The 23,926-nt window shown below is 37.9% G+C and overlaps 1 protein-coding gene across 9 annotated transcripts in view; it reads left to right on the top strand.

Moving 5' to 3' along the window:
* Nucleotides 1–23,926, top strand: part of ZNF260 (zinc finger protein 260) — a 74,612-nt gene that overhangs the window by 32,518 nt on the left and 18,168 nt on the right. For 6 of the 9 annotated variants that reach the window (XM_019423111.2, XM_053906388.1, XM_053906387.1 and 3 more), the window contains one exon: nt 2,023–5,552. In XM_019423111.2, the coding sequence (XP_019278656.1) occupies nt 2,023–3,437 (1,415 nt within the window). In that variant the 3' untranslated portion in view covers nt 3,438–5,552. Of the gene's footprint in view, nt 1–2,022; nt 5,553–23,126; nt 23,536–23,926 lie in introns of those variants that run through there. The other 3 variants (XM_019423177.2, XM_019423178.2, XM_053906391.1) reach the window with 2 other exon arrangements.

Raw genomic sequence — 23,926 nt, 5'->3', positions numbered from 1 at the left:
ATTTTACTATCCTAATCCAATAATGACTGTATTATTATACCTTTGTTACATATAACAAAATTCAGTCACAGGAAATTATTTCTGCCCTGTATTATGTAATGTTTATCATTCACTTTGGATTTTCCTCAGGTTATCCTCTCATCTGATTGCCAGTCTCCAGCCAATGTCCAACAGATCCTCTGTTACAAAGTGCCTTCCACTCTTGCCCACCTGTACCACCTTTTCCACATCATTCTGTTAGCTTATTCCCCTTTTCAGAATTGTATAAGCCTTATATGGTATGATATATACCTACTATAGTATCAAAAATATTCTGATACTGCTGTGCAGAATATAACATCGTTGGTTCTGAGTACAGGAAAATGGAAAGGAATACCTGGGAAAGAGCATGAAGGAAAACATTTAAATATAGATTAGGATTTCTGTAGGATAGATGAGTGATAATGAAAAAGCTAACGAAGGGGCACCTGGTTGGCTCAGTCTATTAGGCATCCAACTTCAGCTCGGGTCATGATCTCACGGTTCATGAGTTTGAGCCCCATGTCGGGCTCTGCGCTGTCAATGCAGAGCTTAGAGCCTGTTTCGGATTCTGTGTCTCCCTCTCTCTCTCTCTACCCTCCCTCCCTTGCTCCTGCTCTGTCTCTCTCTCTAAGATAAACATTTTAAAAATTTAGAAAAAGCTAATGAAGAAAAGTAAATAAAATTCCTCATTTCTATTGACACATGAAGAATATCATCGTTCTGCATAGCAGGGAATTAACAGCAGTGATGGAGACAGTGCGAGTCAATTAGAAAACATTCATAAACACTGTGTGTGTGTGTGTCTGTGTGTGTGTACAAATCACTACAGTACAATGTGAGGGTTAAAAGGCATGGAGACATACTAAAACTACTACATTATTCTTATACATACAAAATTATTATTTTTTAAATGCTTGTTTATTTATTTTTGAGTGAGACAGCACAAGTTGGGGAGGAGCAGAGAGAGGGAGACACAAAATCCGAAGCAGGCTCCAGGCTATGAGCTGTCAGCACAAAGCCCAACGTGGGGCCTGAACTCACAAACTGTGAGATCATGACCTGAGCTGCAGTCAGATGTTTAATCAACTGAGCCACCCAGGTGCCCCATTACTTTGATGATCCACTGTATTACCCAGTGGATATTTGTAATATTTGTAATATTTCCTTTTTGTCTTATTTAGATTCCTTTCATCCAGTGATTTTATTTCCCTGTAATTTTCAATGTGTATGTCCTTGGGGTTTGTTATTCAGTGGCACGTAATGACTACATTTGTCCTTTTGGAATTTAAGGAATAAGGTTAAACAATGTAACAGAAAATTACTGAATACAGAATTGAAAAAAATAATGTGAAGGCAAGCAACCAGATATTAGAACAGAAACATAAATATGAACTTACAATCAGTATATCCTTTCTGAGGATATAAACTTTTAGACCCAGACAATGAAATGTGGGTGGTGTATAAAGAATGCATTTCTTGAGAAATGAAATATCCTGTGGGTGTAAATTTGGTTTGCTGTAAGAGGTGAAAAAAAGATTATGTGAAAGGGGATAATGGATTAAAATGAGATCTTACAAGCACCTTGTTATCCACTAAAGTATTTGGATTCTATTGTTTAAAAAAACATACAAAATTATTAGTATGTATAGACGATCAAATCATGATCCACATCAGCATTATCTCTATATGATAACTAGTTCTACATCTATTGATGTTGGTCAGTTTATCTGGACTTGTTTCCGAACATTAGTACTTGACAAGCTTACTAGATGATGATCAACACCTACATGTCAGACACTGACTTAATCTGTTTCCCTTATCACAAACCTCACAATCTTATATTATGCTTTTATCATTCTCTGATCTTTCTTAAAACTTCATTACAATACTTTAATCATTCACTCGCATTGTTTATATTTACAATTTTTCTCCTCTACATTGTATAAATGTTTCATTTTTATACCACATGAAAAAATTTATTTCTTTTCCCCTCTCTTTCAGATTTGGAGTCCAAGTATGACACAAAGTATTTATTTAATGGAAAGGACATTATTGAAAATAATGGTTTTCAGTGGAAAGTAACAGAAGGTAAATTCATTGGTTTGGAGAGCTCCATTTTCAGAAATGACTGGCAAAGCAAAAGCAAGACTGAAGTACAAAGACCTGAAGTGGGATATTTCAGCCAAATGAAAATCAGCTCTGAAAAAGTGCCAAATTATAAACATCATAAATTTCTTATATCACATCAGAGAATTCATGAAAGCAAGAAACCCTATGAATATAAGGAATATGAGAAGGTCCTTAGCTGTGACTTAAGTTTTGATGAATATGAGAGAATACATACTGGTGAGAAAACATATCCGTGTAATGCATATTGGAAAACCTTTGGAGATGACCCACATACCCTACAACTGAACATTCATACTGGTGTAAAACCTTGTAAATATATGGAATATAGGAATCCATTTAGTTTTTATGAAGACCTTAGTATACACCAGAAAATGCATGATGATCAGAAGTGCTATAAATGTAAGGAATTTAAAAGGACCATTAGAAGAGTTGAAGAAATAACTCCACTAAAAATAATTCATGATGGTGAGAAAGCCTATGAATGCACTTTCTGTGGGAAATCCTTTAGAGTGCATGCACAACTTGCTCGACACCAGAAAATCCATACTGATGAGAAACCTTACAAATGTATGGAATGTGGCAAGGACTTTAGATTCCATTCACAGCTAACTGAACATCAGAGAATTCATACTGGTGAGAAACCGTACAAATGTATACAATGTGAGAAGGTCTTTAGAATTAGTTCACAGCTTATTGAACATCAGCGAATTCATACAGGTGAGAAACCTTATGCATGTAAAGAATGTGGAAAAACCTTTGGGGTATGTAGAGAACTGGCTCGACATCAGAGAATTCATACTGGAAAGAAACCCTATGAATGCAAGGCATGTGGAAAAGTCTTTAGAAACAGTTCATCCCTGACTAGACATCAGAGAATTCACACTGGTGAGAAACCCTATAAATGTAAGGAATGTGGGAAAGCTTTTGGAGTAGGTAGTGAACTTACTCGACATCAGAGAATTCACAGTGGTCAGAAACCTTATGAATGTAAAGAGTGTGGAAAGTTCTTTAGACTTACGTCAGCACTTATTCAACATCAGAGGATTCACAGTGGTGAGAAACCTTATGAATGTAAGGTATGTGGGAAGGCTTTTAGACATAGTTCAGCCCTTACTGAACATCAGAGAATTCACACTGGAGAGAAACCTTATGAATGCAAAGCATGTGGGAAAGCCTTTAGACATAGTTCATCCTTTACAAAACATCAGAGAATTCATACTGGTAAGAAGCCCTATGAATGTGAGGAATGTGGGAATGCCTTTAGTGTGGGTAAGCACCTTACGTGATATCAAAAAAATTACACTGGTAAGAAGTCTTTTGAATGAAAGACATGTACAAAAGTTTGGTTTCTGAGTTTCACTGGGAAAATTGATGCATTATAATAAGTAATCAAGGTGATTATGTTGCTCTTACTGCTTCCAGACTTTCTGGCCACTCTATTTAGTACAATCACTCAGTGGTGTATATACTTTGTTTTGTTAGATACTGCCAAATATTTCTCCTGTCAGTTAACCTTCTGAATATCCATTTAGGTAGGATGGCCCCTATTCATTTCTGATATATGTGGAAAATGTGTTTCACTCATTCTTAACTAATTTCACATGAATTTCTTTTCCAGGCATGTTTTGTTTACAATTACTTTTGGTGTTTGTGTTTCTGTTCTTTTGTATATTCATTGTTTTCGGCTTACTAATTTGTAATATTCTTCAAATAAATCTTTTGCATTCTAATTTTTTGTTTGTTTATATAGTGTAATTTTCTTCCTCCAGAGAATTAAAACTTCCAGTCAGATACTATGTGGTTTTAAAGTCTTGTGTCTGTGCATGGTATTTGTGTAAATGTATGTTTCATTTTCTATTCTTACTTTAGTAGTAGATGTGTAATCTCCTTTCCATTGTCATTAAATGATTGATTTCTTTTAAAATTTCTGTTTTGACATGACAGACTTGCCTAAATTCCTACCACAATACAATTCCTTTAGAAAAGCCTTTTCTTTTTACGTCTAGACAGTACCAATGAGGATCCAAAGGGGCACTTTAAATATTTCATAAAATTTACTAAGCCAATCTTATGTGTCTCAGATTTATTAAAGGAGGGGAAAATCTACAACTATTGCAATGATTATAAACTTGGTAAACTCACCTTTAGAGGATTTAGAACTCTACTACTACCATGACTCCAACTGGGTTTGTGTATTTGTACTTCTTCTGTGTTGCCTTGCTGGGTTTTGGCAGCTTAACAATCAACAGAGCTTTGATTTTATCAAGGAAAGGAAAAGTAAAAGAAGAAAGAAAGAAAATTAGTGACAGAGATTAAGTGTCCATCATCTCTTTTGTTAATCAGAACAGTTGACTGGGTTATGCAAATAATGTTCATTATGAGCCACTGGTTATTAGATTTTTATAAGAATTTACCTATTGTTTCGATACATTTTTGTCACTATTATTCATTAGATTTTAATTTTTTAAATTGGTCTTCCCCAGAATTTCTGGACTCTTTAAAGTTTTGCATGACCAGCAATAGTAATTAAGCCATTTTCTTATGAGATATATTGGGCTATTTTCTTTAAATATTTCTAATTAGTGTTTTACTTAAATGAGCAGTTTTAGGGGTGCCTGGGTGGCTTAGTTGGTTACATGTCCAACTCTTGATCTCAGCTCAGGTCATGATCTCATGGTTCATGGGTTCAAGCCGCACGTCTGGCTCCTCGCTGAGAGTGCAGAGCCTGCTTGGGTTTCTGTCTTTCCCTTTCTGCTGCTCCCCTGCTCTCTCTCTCAAAATAAATAAATAAACTTTAAAAAATCTCAACTTTATAGAAAAAAATAAATTAGCAGTTTTAAAAAATATATACTTGGTAGATATTTCATATGCTATAAAATAAGACAAGGAGTCCCTATTGTTATTCTTATTAGGATATGTACTATTTCGTATCTTTAAAATATTTCAACTCTATTATAATTATTAATAGTTTGTTCTACTTACTGAGCTATTATGTGACCACACTGCTGATTTGCTCTTTCATCTCATTTTACTTGGTTATTCTGAGTTCCAATCAATACTGATTAGTTTCTCTCTTGTTGGTGTAATACTCCAGAACTACTTGCCAATATACTCCTTTGTGTATTTTTATTTTATTATTACTTTTTTGCTAGCTTGAACAATTAAAACACTAAGCTATCTAATCCTTATGTATACACTTAAATAACCATGTATCTTGGCATTTACTTTTCAAAATCATTAAAAATGAAAATTTAATAAATTCAACATATCCTTATTATGCCTCCCTTATTTGTATTACAGCTATATTTTGGTAACATTCCATTAATGTTTTTCTTTGAACTTTGTAATGAACTCCTGTTATTTCACAGACTGCTAGTACAATAAACCATAATGTAATTATTGTATTAACTATTTTTTTGCTACTTCGTTTTGATGCTCATTCCTTTCCATATTCATTTTGTCCTTTATCTTTTCCACATCTTCCCTAGCCTACTTAGAAACTTGTTTTCCCCCCTAATAAGAGAGAATGTTCCAGACCTATCTTGTTTATTGCTGCAGTGAACCATGAAATATTATAGAATCCTTTTTTAAATTATTAAATTAATTATTAAATGAATAATTAATAATATTAATGAATAATAATTATTAAATGAATTATTAAATGAATGAGGGAAATAGGAAATCACTGTAATAACAGTAATAATCATATACAAAATTCATTGATGGATACTAAAATTTGAAGGTGAAAATGTAAAGAGAAACAGGCCATTAAAATTATACCAATGAATCCCAAATACATAATTAAAAGGAGAAAACATTCCATATATTACCTTAACCAAATGATCACCGGCAGTAAAACATCAGGCACTAATAAGAAGGGCACACCACATGAGTAGTATTGCCACTAAAAAAAAAAAAAAAAAAAAAAAGCATAACCATAATATAATCATGAGGAAGCTATAGACAAACAAAATGAAGAACCTTCTATATAATAACTTACCCAATACTCCAGGAAACCATGACTTTTCTTTTTTTTTTTTTTTTTAATTTTTTTTTCAACGTTTTTAATTTATTTTTGGGACAGAGAGAGACAGAGCATGAATGGGGGAGGGGCAGAGAGAGAGGGAGACACAGAATCGGAAACAGGCTCCAGGCTCCGAGCCATCAGCCCAGAGCCTGACGCGGGGCTCGAACTCACGGACCGCGAGATCGTGACCTGGCTGAAGTCGGACGCTTAACCGACTGCGCCACCCAGGCGCCCCTACCATGACTTTTCAAGGTCATGAGTGGCAAGGAAAGACTGAAAAACTCAAAAGATTGGAGGAGACTAAGGAAATTTAGAACTAAATACAATGCAGGAATTTGATCTTTGAGACATTAGTGGAGAAAACCTGGTGAAATCAAAGCCTGTACTTTAATTGATAGTATTAGGCCAATGTTAATGTCCATTTTTGATCACTATACTATGATAATGCAATATATTAGTATTACGCAGACTGGGAGAAAGATGTATGGAAATTCTGTACTCTTGGAATTTTTCTGTAAGTCTAAAACTTAAAAAAAAAAAAAAAAAAAATTGCTTCCAGGGATGCCTGGGTGGCTCAGTCAATTAAGTGCCCGACTTCAGCTCAGGTCATAATCTCGCGGTTCATGAGTTCGAGCCCCACATCGGGCTCTGTGCTGACAGCTCAGAGCCTGGAGCCTGCTTCTGATTCTCTGTCTCCCTCTCACTCTGCCCCTCCCCCATTCATGCTCTGTCCCTCAAAAAAAAAAATAAATGTTAAAAAAAAAAAACTTTATTTCTACAAAATAATGGTCATAAAGACGCTCAATAAGATCAGGAAATGATGCATGAACAGAGTGAGTGTTTCAACAAAGAGACAAATTAGAAAGTACCACACAGAAATCACAGAAATGAAAAATACAATCACTGAATTAAAAAATACAACACAAGGGTTCAACAGCAGACTAGTGAGGTGGAAGAAAGGATCAGTAAATTCAAACACAGGGCAGTGAAATTCATACAGCCTTGAAAAGAAAGCTAGAGTAGCAATATTTATAATAGACAAAATAGACGCTAAAACAGAGACTGTAACAACAGATAAAGGATACTACACAACCATAAAGGGAACAATCCAAAAAGAAGATATAATAAATGTAAATATTTATGCATTCAACATGAAAGCACACACACACATAAAACAGCTAATAACAAACATAAAGGAAGTAACCTATAGTGATGCAATAATAGTATGGAACTTTAACACCCCACTTACATCAACAGACAGATCACCTAAACAAAAATCAACAAGGAAACAGTGTTTTTTGAATGACACATTAGACCAGATGGATCTAACAGATATATTCATAACATTCCATCTTAAAATAGCAAAATACACATTTTCTTTTTTAATTTTTTAAATGTTTTTATTTATTTTTGACAGAGAGAGACAGCGTACGAGTTGGAGAGAGGCAGAGAGAGAGGGAGACAGAATCTGAAGCAGGCCCAGGCTCTGAGCTGTCAGCACAGAGCCCGATACAGGGCTAGAACTCATGAACCACGAGATCATGACCTGAGCTGAAGTCTGACGCTTAAATAACTGAGCCACCCAGGTGCCCCATACACATTCTTTTCAAGGGCATATAGAACATTCTCTGGAATAGGTGACATGTTAGACCACAAAACAAATCGAAACAAATTCAAAAAGACTGAAGTCATATCATGCATCATTTCTGACCACAATGCTCAGAAACTAGAAACCAACCACAAGAAAAAATGCTGAAAGAAAGCAAACACATAGAGGCTAAATAACATGCTACTAAACAATGAATGGGTCAACCAAAAAATCAAAAAGGAAATTAAAATATACATAGAGACAAAAGAAAATGAAAAAACAACAGTGCCAAAATCATTGGCATATGGCAAAACCTATGCTAAAAGGAAAGTTTAAAGAAATACAGGCCTATCACAAGAAGCAAGAAAAATCTCCAAGAACCTAACCATACACCTTGAGGAACTAGAAAAAGAATAAATAAACCAAAAGCCAGTAGAAAGAGTGAAAGAAATGATAAAGATTACAGCAGAAATAAATGAAATAGAAACTAAAAAAACCAATAGAACAGATTAATGAAACCAAGAGGGTTTCTTTGAAAAGATCAACAAAATAGATAAACCTTTAGCCAGGCTGGTCAAAAGAAAAAGAGGACTCAAACAAAATCAGAAATGAAAGGGAGAAATAACAACCAATGCCACAGAAATACAAAACAGTATAAGAGAATATTATGACTTATATGCCAGCAAATTGGACATCCTAGAAGAAATGGATAAATTCCTAGAAACATATAGCCTGCCAAAACTGAAGCAGGAAGAAACAGAAAATTTGAACAGACCAATTAACAGCAATGAAATTAAATCAGTAATCAAAAAACTCCTGACAAACAAAAGTCCATGACCAGACAGGTACGTAGGTAAATTCTACCAAACGTTTAAAAAGAATTAATACCTATACCTCTCAGACTATCCCCCCCTCCCAAAAAAAGAGAAAAAAAGAAGAGACAGGAAAGCTTTCATATTTATTGTATGAGGCCAGCATTACCCTGATACCAAAGCCAGATAGACTACAAAAAAAAAAAAAAAGAGAGAGAGAACTATAGGCCAATATCTCTGATGAGCATAGATATAAAAATCCTCAATAATATATTAGCAAACTGAATCCAACAATACATTAAAAAAAATAATTCACCACGAGGAAGTAAGATTTATTCTTGGGCTGCAAGGGTAGCTCAATATTCACAAATCAATCAATGTGATACATCACATCAATAAGAGAAAGGATAAAAACCATGTGATCATTTCAATAGACCTAGAAAAAGCACTTCACAAAGTACAACATCCATTCATGATAAAAACCTCGACAAAGTAGGTTTAGAGGAAATGTACCTCAAAACACAATAAAGGCCATATATGAAAAACTCACAGTTAGCATTATACTCAATGGTAAAGAACTGAGAGCTTTCCCCCCAAGATCAGGAATAAGACATGAATGTCCACTCTTACACTTTTATTCAAGATAATACTGGAAGTCCTAGTCACAACAATCAGACACCACAAAGAAATAAAAGCCATCCAAATTAGTTAAGGAAGAAGTAAAACTTTCACTATTTGCAGATGACATGATATACTATATAGAAAACTCTAAAGATTCCATCAAAAAACTACCAGAACTCACAAATGACTTCTGTAATGTCACAGGATACAAAATTAATGCACAGAAATCCACTGTATTTCTATACACTAATAATGAGGTAGCAGAAAGAAATTAAGAAAACAATCTAATTTATAATTGCACCAAAAATAAAATACCTAGGAACAGGGGTATCTGGGTGGCTCAGTCGGTTAAGCACCCAACTTCAGCTCAGGTCATGACCTCGAGGTTCACAAGTTCGAGCCCCACGTCGGCTCTGAGCTGTCAGAGCCTGGAGCCTGTTTCAGATTCTGTGTCTCCTTCTGTCTCTCCCCCTCCCCTGCTCGTTCTCTGTCTCTCTCTCAAAAATAAGTAAAACATTAAAAAAATTAAAAAAAAAACACCTAGGAATAAATTAACTAGGGTAAAAGACCTATACTCTGAAAATTATAAATTTTTTAATGTTTCTTTATTTTTGAGAGAGAGAGACACACAGAATATGAGCAGGGGAGGGGCAGAGAGAGGGGGAGACACAGAATCCGAAGCAGGTTGCAGACCCTGAGCTGTTAGCACAGATCCTGACGTGGGGCTCAAACTCATGAACCATAAGATCATGACCTGAGCCAAAGTCAGATGCTTAACTGACTGAGCCACCCAGGTGCCCCAGTACTCTGAAAATTATAAAACACTGACGAAAGCAATTGAAGATGACACAAACAAATGGTAAAATATTCCATGCTCACAAGTTGGGAGAATAAATATTTCTTAAATGTCCATACTACAAAAGGCAATCTACAGATTTAATGCAATTCCTATCAAAATACCAACAGCATTTTTCACAGAACCAGAACAAATGATCCTAAAATTTGTATGAAACCACAGAAGATGTCAAATAACCAAATCCATCTTGAAAAAAAACAATGCTGGAGGCATTATACTTCCAGATCTCAAATTGTATTACAAAGCTATAGTAATCAAAACAGAATGGTTATTGGGGTGCCTGGCTGGCTCAGTCAGCAAAGCATGTGACTCTTGATCTTGGGATCTTGAGTTCAAGCCCCATGTTGGACGTAGAGCTTACTTTAAAAAACAAAACAAGGGGTGGGGCACCTGGGTGGCTCAGTTGGTTAAGCGTCCGACTTCGGCTCAGGTCATGATCTTGTGGTCTGTGAGTTCGAGCCCTGAGTCAGGCTCTGTGCCTGTTTCAGATTCTGTGTGTTTCTGATTCTGTGTCTCCCTCTCTCTCTGACCCTCTCCCGTTCATGCTCTGTCTCTCTCTGTCTCAAAAATAAATAAATGTTAGAAAAAAAAAACTGGGGGCACCTGGGTGGCTCAGTCGGTTAAGTGTCCGACTTCAGCTCAGGTCATGATCTCGCGGTTTCAGGGTTTGAGCCTCCCGTCGTGCTCTGTGCTGACAGCTCAGAGCCTGGAGCCTCCTTCGGATTCTGTGTCTTCCTCTCTCTCTGCCCCTCCCCCACTCACACTCCGTCTCTCTCTCCTTCAAAAATAAACATTAAAAAAAATAAAAAAATAAAAAATACACAAAACAAGGGGTGCCTGGGTGGCTCAGTAGAGTTGGTTAAGTGTTCAACTTTGGCTCAGGTCATGATCTCATGGTTGTGAGTTTGAGCCCCATATCGGGCTCTGTGCTAACAGCTCAGAGCTTGGAGCCTGCTTCAAATTCTGTGTCTCCCTCTCTCTCTGTCTTCCTCACTCTCACTTTGACTCTCTCTCTAAAATAAATAAACATCTAAATTAAAAAAAAAAAAAAAAAAAAAGGGCCTGGTTGGCTCACTTGGTTGAACATCTGACCCTTGATTTTGGCTCAGGTCATGATCTCCCAGTTCGTGGGCTCAGAGAGCCTGCTTGGGATTCTCACTCTCTCCTCTCTGTCCATCCCCTGTTCGAGTGCTCTCGCTCTCTCTCAAAATAAACAAACATTAAAAGAAAAACAGACATGTACACCAATGGAACAGACTAGAGAGTCCAAACATAAACTCATGCATATATAGTCAATTATTTTATGAAAAAGGAAGCAAAAATATACAGTAGGTATTGGGCCACAAGGAAAAGAATGAAACTGGGCACTAACAGCACACACAAAAATCAAGTCAAAATGGATTAAATAATTGAATATAAGAACTGAAACCATAAAACTCTGATAAGAAAACATAGAGACTAAGCTCATAGACCTCCTTCCTAGCGATGATTTTTTTGGATTTGATACCTAAAGCAAAATTCAACAAGTGAGACCACACCTAACTAAAAAGTCAACAAAATGAAAGGTAACCTACAAAATGGGAGAAAATTATTATAATTTGCAAATAATGTATCTTATAACACCCCAAATATACAAAGAACTCATACAACTCAATAGAAAAAAAGATCCAATTACAAATTTAAGAGGATCTCTTGGGGCACCTGGGTGGCTCAGTCAGTTAAATGTCCAACTTTGGCTCAAGTCATGATCTCATGGTTTGTTGGGTTCGAGTCCTGTGTCGGGCTCTCTGCTGATAGCTCAGAGTCTGGAGCCTGCTTCAGATTCTGTGTCTCCCTCTCTCTTTGCCCCTCCCCTGCCCATGCTCTGTCTTTCTCTTTCTCTCTCAAAAATAAATAAACATTAAAAAAAAATTTAAGAGGGTCTCAAAAGACATTTTTTCAAAGACATACAAATGCCATCCAGGAAGATGAAAAGGCACCTAATCATAATGGTAATGCAAATCAAGGCAAATGTAAACCACAATGAAATATCACCACATGTGCTAGAATAACTATTACCAAAAAGTCAAGAAATAGTAAGTGTTGGTGAGGATGTGGAGAAAAGGGAATGCTCTTGCACTACTACTGGGAATGTAAATTGGAAAAACACTATGGAAAATAGCAGTTTCCTCAAAGACTTAACAGAACCACCATATGATCCAGCAATTCCAATTCTAGGTATTTATTGAAGGAAATTAAATCATAATCTTGAAAAGATATCTGCACCCCATGTTCACTGCAGCAGTATTTATAATAGCTAAGGCATGGAAACAATTGAAGTGTCCGTTAGTGGATTAATGGACACAAATTGAGTGTGCGTGGGGGGTGTGTATACATACATACAATAGAATATTACTTTGCCTTGAAAAAAAGGAAATTTTGCCATTTACAACAACATGGATGGACCTTGAGAACATTGTGCTAAGTGAAGTAAGTCAGAGAAAGGCAATTACTGTATCATCCCACTTATATCTAGAATCTAAAAAAGAAAAAACCTAAACTCATAGGTACAGAGAACAGACTGGTGGTTGCCAGAGGTGGGGTGTAGAGAGTGGGGAAAATAGGAAGAGGTGGTCAAAAGGTACAAGCTCCTAGTTAAAAGGTAAGTCTTGGAAATGTACAGCAAGTTGAGTACAGTTAATAATACTGTATTATATATTTCAAAGCAGCTAAGAGAGTAGACCTTAAAAGATCTTGTATTCAAGAGGAAAAAAAAAAGGAACAATGTGATCAAATGTTAAGTGCCCCTTTCCTGCTTATACCCTCTCTCTCAAAAATAACTAAGTCTTGGGGCGCCTGGGTGGCTCAGTCGGTTAAGCGGCCGACTTCGGCTCAGGTCATGATCTCACAGTCTGTGAGTTCGGGCCCCGCGTCGGGCTCTGTGCTGACTGCTCAGAGTCTGGAGCCTGCTTCAGATTCTGTGTCTCCCTCTCTCTCTGACCCTCCCTTGTTCATTCTCTGTCTCTCTCTGTCTCAAAAATAAATAAACATTAAAAAAAAAATTAAAAAAAAATAACTGTCTTTAAAAAAAAAAAAAACCTTCTCTAGAAGTTTCAAGGCCCATACATTTCCTGCCCTAAAACCCACATACTTTGCTAATATATAAACTGTTCCTAGGCTCAACAGGACAAAGGAGATTTGGGACCTATTGGGCTTCTCATTGGGTTGCCCTTCAATAAATCTTTCTCTGTTTCAAACCTGGTGACTCAGAAATGGGCTTACTGTGCATGGGGCAAATGAATCTGATTTCAGGCTCAGCAACAATGGAATGCTGCCAGATTCATGAATCATTTCATAATGCCAACTGAATCTGTAAAGTTGACTCTGTTGAATCTTTTTAACAATAGCCTCAATTGATTAAATCACTGGCCTTTGGGAAATAATTCAACCTCCAGCACTTCTCCCCTCCACAGAAGTTGGGATGGAGGGTGGGGTGCTGAAAGTTCCAACCCTCTAATCACATGATCAGGGCCACTAGCAACCAGCCCCTGCTTTGGTTACTTAAGGGTTTCACGGTGTCGCTTCATAACATAACAAAAGACATTTCCATAGCTCTCTAAACTTAGTAAATTCTAAGGATGTTAGGAGCTCAGTGCCAGAATAGGCTATGAAAACCAAATAACATTTATTATAAATTAAAATATTACACTCACTAATGTTATAATTGAACTTTAAACAGCTTAAAGAATTTATACTTATCAAAATTAGTAATCAAGTTTAAATGCTCTAAAAAGATGATTATTGATATGTTATTCATTATGTGTAGAAATTTAGTAAAATAAACCTTAAAGAAAACATAAGTAACAGTATCTTTCACCCATATCAAAAGTCCTGTGAATGCTAAAGAACTCATACCCCGTTTGAAGAACACAGGATTAATATATTCTTTGGCACATAAGTTAGAGCTAACAAATGTAGAGTACTTTTAGACAGAGTAACACAAACATAAGGCATTCTGTGCCTGTTTATTCTGTGCAACCAGAAAGTAAGTAACTGCTATTACTTATTAAGTACTAACTTAACTATTCTTTCATCAAGTATCTAATGAGTGCCAACCATGTGCTAGTTGTTGTAGTAAATACTGAAGACTTAACAAACACAATAAATCCCTTCTTTCATAAACCTCACAGTTACAATGGAAATTATTAAACGCTAATACATATTTCATACATCTACAGGTAAATATTTTTTACCAAATAACTTTCCTATATGTACAACTTAAAACCCTCTATTTTCATTTAATATTGTGAAATTGTACAAAATTTCTGGATATGAGAGACTCCATTTTTGAGAGAAGCTCCATTTTCCTTTCTAAAACAAATGGCTAATGATCTAATAAGCTTAAACTGGGCAAAAAGACCCTTGGTCTGGCCCAGAAGTGGCAACTGTCTTACAAGCAATTGTTGGTAAAGTCAACAGGACAATGGATATCCTGATCAATAAACTGGTGGCTGTGGACTTTCTGAAGACAGAATAGTTAATTAATGCATAGGAGGATCAATTTCATTTATTTTTTTAAGTTTATTCATTTATTTTGAGAGAGACAGAGCACGAGCAGGGGTAGGGGCAAAAAGATAGGGAGAATCCCAAGCAGGCTCCAGGCAGCCAGCACAGAGCCCAGTGTGGGCCTGGAACTTACAAAATAATGAAATCATGACCTGAGCCAAAATCAAGAATCAGATGCCCAACCAAATAAGCCATCCAGGTGCCGCAGGAACAATTTCATTTATTAACACCAAGACAGCAGTTGGTCAATGTGTAATCACATTGGCTCAGCCCGTTAGTTCCAATTAACTTTTTTTCCCTTTTATCCAAGTCAGGTAAAAACCCCTTGCTTTCACCTCACAGGTGGGACACTTTTCTGGTTACTGGCAGAATCTGTGCTTCCCTAACTGTAATTCTTCAATTCCAAGTAAACACTCATTTGCCTCTCATTGTGGATCTTTATTTTCAGGTTGACAATATATGTTGCACGTTCATGTACCTTACCATTCTTACTAAACACATGGTTATAAATGGCTGCTCTTGAAGAAAAGTCAGGGCAAAGAGCACACAAACAAACAGCACAGAAACAGCAAACTGAAGAATGCTTGGGGCACAAGCTAGGGAGGTTAGTTGCTCATCTCGAAGAGTGTCCCAGAGCAGTAGCCACAGCATTCAAGGAGAGACCCTTCTGGGAACAAAGAAACTGTCAGGAGTCATTTCACTCCCTCGCCCCTCATCATAAGCACCTGCAGGAACCAGAACAACATTCACACTCTCTACCTAAGTTGCTCATACCAAGCCCTGCGCCCCACCATGAAGTCCAGAAGAACAGCCCTTCTCAGTCAACTTGATTCTGTCCCAGCACAGTGATTCCCCCTCTCCCAGAAGACCCTTGCTAACACCACAGCTCCTGAGCTGGGAGCTTTATGAGGCCTAGGTTCAGTGGTAGTGGTGACAGGTATCATTTCACAAGCAGACCAGAGCACACCTAGTTAAAGAGTATCACATTCAGGTGAGGAACCAATCATTGCCCACAACAGGCAAAAAGAGTCTCTGCAGATGACTGGCCTGAAGAATACAGTAGCTAGGACACAACAGCAGAACTCATGGAGCACACACTGCAGATACTCCTAAGAAGCACCAGGCCCTAGGGAACAAGGGACACTACACTGCAGGGCACTACAGACCTCTTCTTCATAATGCCATTGCAGTCAAAGAAGATATAGCTAACCTTCCTAACACAGAGAAACAGGCACAGAGACTTAGACAAAATGAGAAGACACAGGAATTTGTCCCAAATGAAAGAACATGACAAGGGCACAGAACAAACAAGGCCACAGCTGGAGTTCTAAACAAAACAGATATAAGTAACATGCCTGCTGAAGAATTTAAAGCAATGATCATAAGGATAATCACTGGAATTGACAAAAGAGTAGAGGACATCAGTGAAACAATTAACCCAGGTATAAGAAATACCACACCAGAGATAAAGGGCTCAATAAACAAATGAGTAACATTCTTAATGGAATGAAAAACAGGCTGTCAGAAGCAGAGAAACAAATTAATGACCTAGAAAACAGAGTAATGAAAACTAATCAAGCTGAACAGAAGAGGGAAAAAAGAATTATGCAAACTAAGAATACACTTAGGGGACACAGTGACTCCATCAGGCGTAATAACATTCCTATTATAGGAGTCCCAGAAGAGAGAGAAAAGGGGGAAGAAAATTTATTTGAAGAAACAATGCCCACAAACTTATGGTCAACTAATCTTTGACAAAGCAGGAAAGAATATCCAATGGAATAAAGACAGTCTCTTCAGCAAGTGGTGCTGGGAAAACTGGACAGCGACATGCTGTACAGAATGAACCAGGACCACTTTCTTATACCATACACAAAAATAAACTCAAAATGGATGGAAGACCTAAATGTAAGACAGGAAGCCATCAAAATCCCCAAGGAGAAAGCAGGCAAAAACCTCTTTGATCTTGCCTGCAGCAACTTCTTACTCAACACGTCTCTGGAGGCAAGGGAAACAAAAGCAAAAATGAACTACTGGGACCTCATCAAAATAAAAAGCTTCTGCACAGTGAAGAAAACAATCAGCAAAACCAAAAGGCAACCGACAGAATGGGAGAAGATATTTGCAAATGACATATCAAATAAAGTGTTAGTATCCAAAATCTATAACGAACTTATCAAACTCAACACCCAAAACACAAATAATCCAGTGAAGAAATGGGCAAAAGACAAGAATAGACACTTCTCCAAGGAAGACATCCATATGGCCAACCAACACATGAAAAAATGCTCAACATCACTCATCATCAGGGAAATACAAATCAAAACCACAATGAAATACCACCTTACACCTGTCAGAATGGCTAACATTAACAACTCAGGCAAAAACAGATGTTGGCGAGGATGTGGAGAAAGAGGATCTCTTTTGCATTGTTGGTGGGAATGCAAGCTGGTGCAGCCATTCTGGAAAACAGTATGGAGGTTCCTCAAAAAACTAAAAATAGAACTATCCTATGGCCCAGCAATTGCACTACTAGGCATTTATCCATGGGATACAGGTGTGATGTTTCGAAGGGACACATGCACCCCAATGTTTACAGCAGCACTATCAACAATAGCCAAAGTATGGAAAGAGCCCAAATGTCCATCGATGGATGAATGGATAAAGAAGATGTGGTATATATATACAATGGAGTATTACTCGGCAATCAAAAAGAATGAAATCTTGCCACTTGCGACTATGTGGATGGAACTGGAGGGTATTATGCTAAGTGAAATTAGTTAGAGAAAGACAAATATCATATGACCTCACTCATATGAGGACTTTAAGAGACAAAACAGATGAACATAAGGGAAGGGAAACAAAAATAATATTAAAACAGGGAGAGGGACAAAACATAAGAGACTCTTAAATATGGAAAACAAACTGAGGGTTACTGGAGGGGTTGGGGGAGGGGGGATGGGCTAAATGGGTAAGGGCATTAAGGAATCTACTCCTGAAATCATTGTTTCACTGTATGCTAATTTGGATGTAAATTTTAAAAAATTAAAATTAAAAAAAAAAAAAAAAAAAAAAAAAAAGAAACGATGACTAAAAACTTCCCTAATCTGGGGAAGGAAACAGATATCCAGATCCAGGATGCAAAGAGAACCCCCAACAAAATCAACAAAGGCAGATCCACACTAAGGCATGTTATAATCATACTGGCAAAATACAGTGGTAAAAAAATATATTAAAAGCAGCAAGAGAAAAGAAGACAGCTACATACAAAGGAAACCCCATAAGGCTATCAGCGGAGTTTTCAGCAGAAACTTGCAAAGCCAGAAAGGAGTGGCATGATATATTCAAAGGCTGAATGGGGAAAATGTGCAACCAAGAATACTCTATCCATCAAGCCAATCATTCAGAATAGAAGAAGAGAGTTTCCCAGACAAACAAAAACTAAAGGAATTCATGACCACTAAACAAGCTCTGTAAGAAATATTAAAGGGTACTCTTTGAGTGGAAAGGAAAGACTAAAAATGACAGTATGAAGGTAGAGAACACAAAGGCATTAAAAATGAATATTTCTGTAAAAAATCAGTCAAGAATCTCACACATACACCAAAAAGGAAGTACAATGTGATACCATATACCTAAAACATGGGGAGGACAAGAGTAAAGAATAGGTTCAAACTTAAATGACCATTAACTTAATATAGATTGCTATATGCACAAGATGTTATGTACATACATAATGGAAACCAGAAATCAAAAGCCACTAACAGATATGCAAAGAAAAACAGAAATACAAATATACCACTAAAGTAAACCAGCAAACGGTGAAAGAGTAAAAGACAAGAAAGAATCAGAAAATCTTTAGAAACAACTACAAAACAAGTAAAAAAAAAAAAAGGCAATAAACACATATCAATAGTTACTTTAAATGTAAATAGAGTAAATATTCCAATCAAAAGATAGAGGGTGACAGAAGGGATAAAAACAAAACAAAAACAAGCCCCCTCTATATGCTGCCTATAAGAGACTAATTTTAGACCTAAAGATACCGGCAGTTTGAAAGTGAGGGAATGGAGAAACATTTATCATGCAAATAGATCTCAAAAGAAAGCTGGAATAGCGATACTTAGATCAGACAAAATAGACTTTAAAACAAAGAGGATAACAAGAGACAAAGAAGGACACTATATAACAATAAAGGAAATGATGCAACAAGATGATATAAATCATAAATACTTACAGACCCAACATGGAAGCACCCAAACACATAAAGCAGTTCATAAACACATGGAAACAAATCTACAATACAATAATGGCAGGAACGTTAACATCCCACTTACATCAATGGAAAGATCATCCAAACAAAAAGTCAACAAGGACTTTGAATGACACACTGGACCAAATAGACGTATCAGATACATTCAGAACATTCCATCCTAAAACATCAGAATACACATTCTTTTCAAGTGCACATGGAACATTCTCCAGAATATGTCACATATTAGGCCAAAAAACAAACCTCAACGAATTCCAAAAGACTGAAGTCATACCATGCATCTTTTCTAACTACAACACTGTGAAACTAAAGTGAACCACAAGAAAAAATCTGGAAAGACCACAAGTACATGGAGGATAAATAACATGCTACTAAATAATGATAGGTTAATCAGGAAATAAAAGAAGAAATAAAAAAGTACATGAAAATGAAAACAAAACAGTTCAAAATTTTTGGGATGCAGCAAAACCAGTTCTAAGAGTTCTAAGACAAGTTTATAGCAATACAGGCCTATCTCAAGAAGCAAGAAAAATTTCAACCTAACCATACAACTAAAGGAGCTAGAAAAAGAATAACAAACAAAACCTAAAATCAGCAGAAGGAAGGAAATAAAGATCAGAGCAGAAGTAAATAATACAGAAAATTAAACAGTAGAACAGATCAATGAAACCAGGAGCTAGTTCCTTGAAATATCAATAAAATTGATAAACATCTACCCAGACTTATCAAAAAAAAGAGAAAGGACCCTAAATAAATACAAATAAGAGAGGAGAAATAACAACAAATGGCACAAAAATACAAGAGAATATTATTAAAAAATATATGCCAACAAATTGGACAACCTAGAAGTAATGGATAAATTCCTAGAAACATATAACCTACCAAAACTGAAGCAGGAAGAAAATTTGAACAGACCAATTATCAGCAATGAAATTGAATCAGTAATAAAAAACTCCAAAATAAACAAAAGTCCAGGTCCAGATGACTTCACAGGCCAATTTTACCTAACGTTTAAAGAAGAATTAATGCCTATTCTTCTCAAACTATTCCAAAAATCAGAAAAGGAGGGAAAACTTCCAAATTCATTCCATGAGGCCATCAATACCCTGACACCAAAAGCAAATAAAGACACCACAAAGAGAACTACAGGCCAGTATCTCTGATGACCATAGATGGAAAAATTCACAATAAAATACTAGCAAACAGAACCCAATAATACATTTAAAAAAATCATTCACCATAATGAAGTGAGATTTATTCCTGGGTTGCAAGTGTGATTATATATTTGCAAATCAATCAACGTGATAGAGCACACCAATAAGAGAAAAGATAAGAACCATATGACCATTTCAGGATGCCTGGGTGGCTTGGTTGATTGACTGTCTGACTTTGGCTCAGGTCAAGATCTTGCAGTTTGAGAGTTCGAGGCCCACATCAGGCTTACTGCTGTCAGCGCCAAGACCGCTTTGGATCCTCTACCCCCCTCTCTCTCTGTCCCTCCCCCGCCCCCACACACAGACACACACACACGCACACACACGTGCGTGCGATCTCTCTCTCAAAAATAAACTTTAAACAATAAAAAGAACTGTATGACCATTTAAATAAATGCAGAAAAAGCACTTAACAAACTACAACATCCACTCATGATAAAAACTCTCACCAAGGGCACCTGGGTAGCTCAGTCAGTTAAGCATCCATCTTTGGCTCAGGTTATGATCTCGAAGTCTGAGTTCGAGCCCTGCATCAGGCTCTGTGCTGACAGCTCAGAGTCTGGAGCCTGCTTCGGATTCTGTGTCTCCCTCTCTCTCTGCCCCTCCCCCACTTATGCTCTGTCTCTCAAAAATAAATAAACATTAAAAAATTAAAAAAAAAAAAAACTCACCAAAGCAGAGAGAACATACCTCAACATAATAAAGGCCATATATGAAAAACTCACAGCTAACATCATCCTGAGTAGGGAAAAACTGAGAGCCTTTCCCCTAAGGTTACGAACAAGACAAGGTTTTCCACTCTCACCACTGTTACTCAACATTAATACTGGAGGTCCTAGCCACAGCAATCAGACAACAAGAAAAAATAAAAGGCATCCAAATCAGGAAGAAGTATAACTTTCACTATTTACAGATGACATGATACAATATATAGAATACCCAAAAACTCCACCAAAAAACTGCTAAAACTGATAAACACATTCAGTAACGTGGCAGGGTACAAAATCAATCTACAGAAATAGGCTGCATTTCTACACACCAATAATGAAGCAGCAGAAAGAGAATATAACAAACCCATTTACAATTACACCAAAAATAATAAGATACCTAGGAATAAATCTAACCAAAGAGGTGAAAGACCTGTACTCTGAAAACTTACAGTTTTATAAACACTGTTTTATAAAAGTGTTATAAACACTGATGAAACAAATTGACAAAAGAAATGGAAAGACATTCCATGCTCATGGACTAGAAGAGCAAATATTGTTGAAACGTCTATACTAGTTAAAACAATCTACACATTTAATGCAATCCCTATCAAGATACCAACTCAGGTGGGGTGCCTGAGTGACTCAGTCAGTTAAGCATCCAACTCTTGATTTTGGCTCAGGTCATGATCTCAGTTTGCGAATTCAAGCCCCACACCAGGCTCTGTGCTGCAGCACAGAGCCTGTTTGGGATTCTCTCTCTCCCTCTCTCTGCCCCTCCCTCGCTCTCTCACGTTCTCTCAAAATAAATAAATAAACATTAAAAAAATACCAACAGTTTTTTTACAGAACTAGAACAAACAATTCTAAAGTTTGTATGGAACCACAAAAGACCCTGAATGGCCAAAGCAATCTTGAAAAGAAAAGCGAAGCTGGAGGCATCATAATTCCTGACATCAAATTCTATTACAAAGCTGCAGGAATCAAAACAGTATGGTACTGGCACAAAAACAAATACATAGATCAACAGAATAGAAAATCCAGAAATGAATCCACAACTGAATGGTCAATTAATCTTTGGAATATCCAATGGGAAAAAGACAGTCTCTTCAGCAAATGATGTTGGGAAAACTGGAAAGCAACTTGCAAAAGAATGAAGTGGACCCCTTTCATACAGCATACACAAAAATAAATTCAAAATGGATTAAAGACCTAAATGTGAGACCTGAAACCATAAAAATCCTAGGAAAGAGCACAGGCAGTAATTTCTCTGACATTTGCTGTAGCAATTTTTTTCTAGATAAGTCCCCTGAGGTAAGGGAAACAAAAGCAAAAATAAAGCATTTCAGAAATAAAGAGAAAATACCAAGGCACCTTTAACATAACTTTTCATTATCACAACCAGTATTTCCTCTTCCAATGGAGAGCTCTCTCGAAGAGAATCAAGATGGGGAAGGATATAACAGACCATTCTTGGGGCCCAGATGACAAGGTCAACTGGCTCCATTTGCTCCTCCACATCAGAGCTTGCAAATCAATCTCAGGGTCAGAGAGAGGAGTCAGGGTCTTTACTGTCAAGGCTCACAGCCGTCTTGTACTCCCACACATGACTATGTGTGACACAGTCACCAACACAAATCTCCCCAAATTCATACAGTCTCACACCCACCACTAGACACAAAGTAACACCTTCAATCACAAACACAACACCTTCCGACCCTCCCCACAGTCATAATACCCACGGGAGCTCATTCACAAAGCTCTCTACCCTTGTACACAAAGTGGAATACAAGGTCACACAGTCACAACCGCATACTCACTACGGGGACACACAGTCACAGGTAACCCATATCCATACACAGTATTACACACAGTAACTCAGACTCACAGTGGCATAATGAGCTAATCCTCACCGGCACACACGGTATCACACATATTCACAATCACACATACACATATCACTGGGACAGTGGCGAAATTTCACAACTGCCCCTCCTCAGCCCCTTCTGCCCGAATAGACTTAATACTCAGGTCTCCCTCCCGACGCCGGGGGCTCTGGGCTTTGTCCAACCTCGGCCTTCTCTGAAACGTGTTAGTCGCCCGGTCGAACCCCTAAGAGACCACCACAAGCTAGCGTCCAAACACAACTCAGCTCAAAGCTGCCAGCCGCGCTGAGGGAAGGAGCGGCGAACGCGGTGCCTCCTGGGGAATGTAGTTAAGCGCCACACTCGCGACGAAGATGGCGCCCGGCTCGAACCCCGCCAAAGAAATCCCCGCCCCTACCCACCCTGAGGCATGAATTGCGGCCCAGTGTTTCGGCGCTCCAGGGGTAGGTAGCCTTGCCCCTTGGCTCCTACTTGGAGTAAGCCCGGCATGCCTGAACTGAGTTTATTATAACCCAAGGCACACCACTGCCCTCTCCCAAAGGTAAAGTTAACACAGGTCGAGTATTAAACTGAGTCCTGAGACTCGGTCTACTTACACTCCTCCCCTCACCAGGGAGACACTCCCACAAACTCTGGCGCAGAAAAGAAAGCGCGAAAAAGCTGACTCGAACCACCGAAACTTATGGGAAATGTAGTCCGCAGTCAGAAAAGTAGAGGACCGGCCAATACCGACAGATTCTGTCCGGTATTGAGCCGGGGCTTGACGGAGCCCAGGAGACCTCTGGGAGTGTTAAACCAGCCAAGGAGTGCGCAGGCGCAGACTTTCTGGCTCGCCATGGTCGTCTTTGTCTGCCGGTGAGTTTGGTTTCGGCTTCGCGAAGCGCAGATCTGGGCGTGGGACCTGGGTTTCTGGGCTCGGAATCTGGTCAGGGAGGCTGTAGGGGAGGATTCTTGGAGATTGCGACATGGCTGGAGAGGCTAAAGGGGAGGAATCGCCTTCTATGACGTGCATTGTTCAAAGCCTATGTGGATGGGGGCAGGGGTACTGGGGGAAACTGGGGCGGGACCGCGGCGGGGTGGGGGTGGGGGTATGACGGAGTGTATGAGATTGTTGTAGAGGTACCACTTGTGTGAGAACTCTGTGGTTCCAAGTGTGTGAGAATGGATGGCATTGTGAGCTTTATGGTTGAGTAACCTCAACCTCACTTTTCTCGTTTCTAAAATAATTAATAAAGATGCATCTTTC

The sequence above is a fragment of the Panthera pardus genome, unplaced genomic scaffold (genome assembly GCF_024362965.1).
Source record: "Panthera pardus isolate Hobbes unplaced genomic scaffold, ASM2436296v1 HiC_scaffold_18, whole genome shotgun sequence".
NCBI lineage: Eukaryota > Metazoa > Chordata > Mammalia > Carnivora > Felidae > Panthera > Panthera pardus.
The sequence above is the reverse complement of the archived record's forward strand: the minus strand, read 5'-3'. Positions and strand labels throughout refer to the sequence as shown.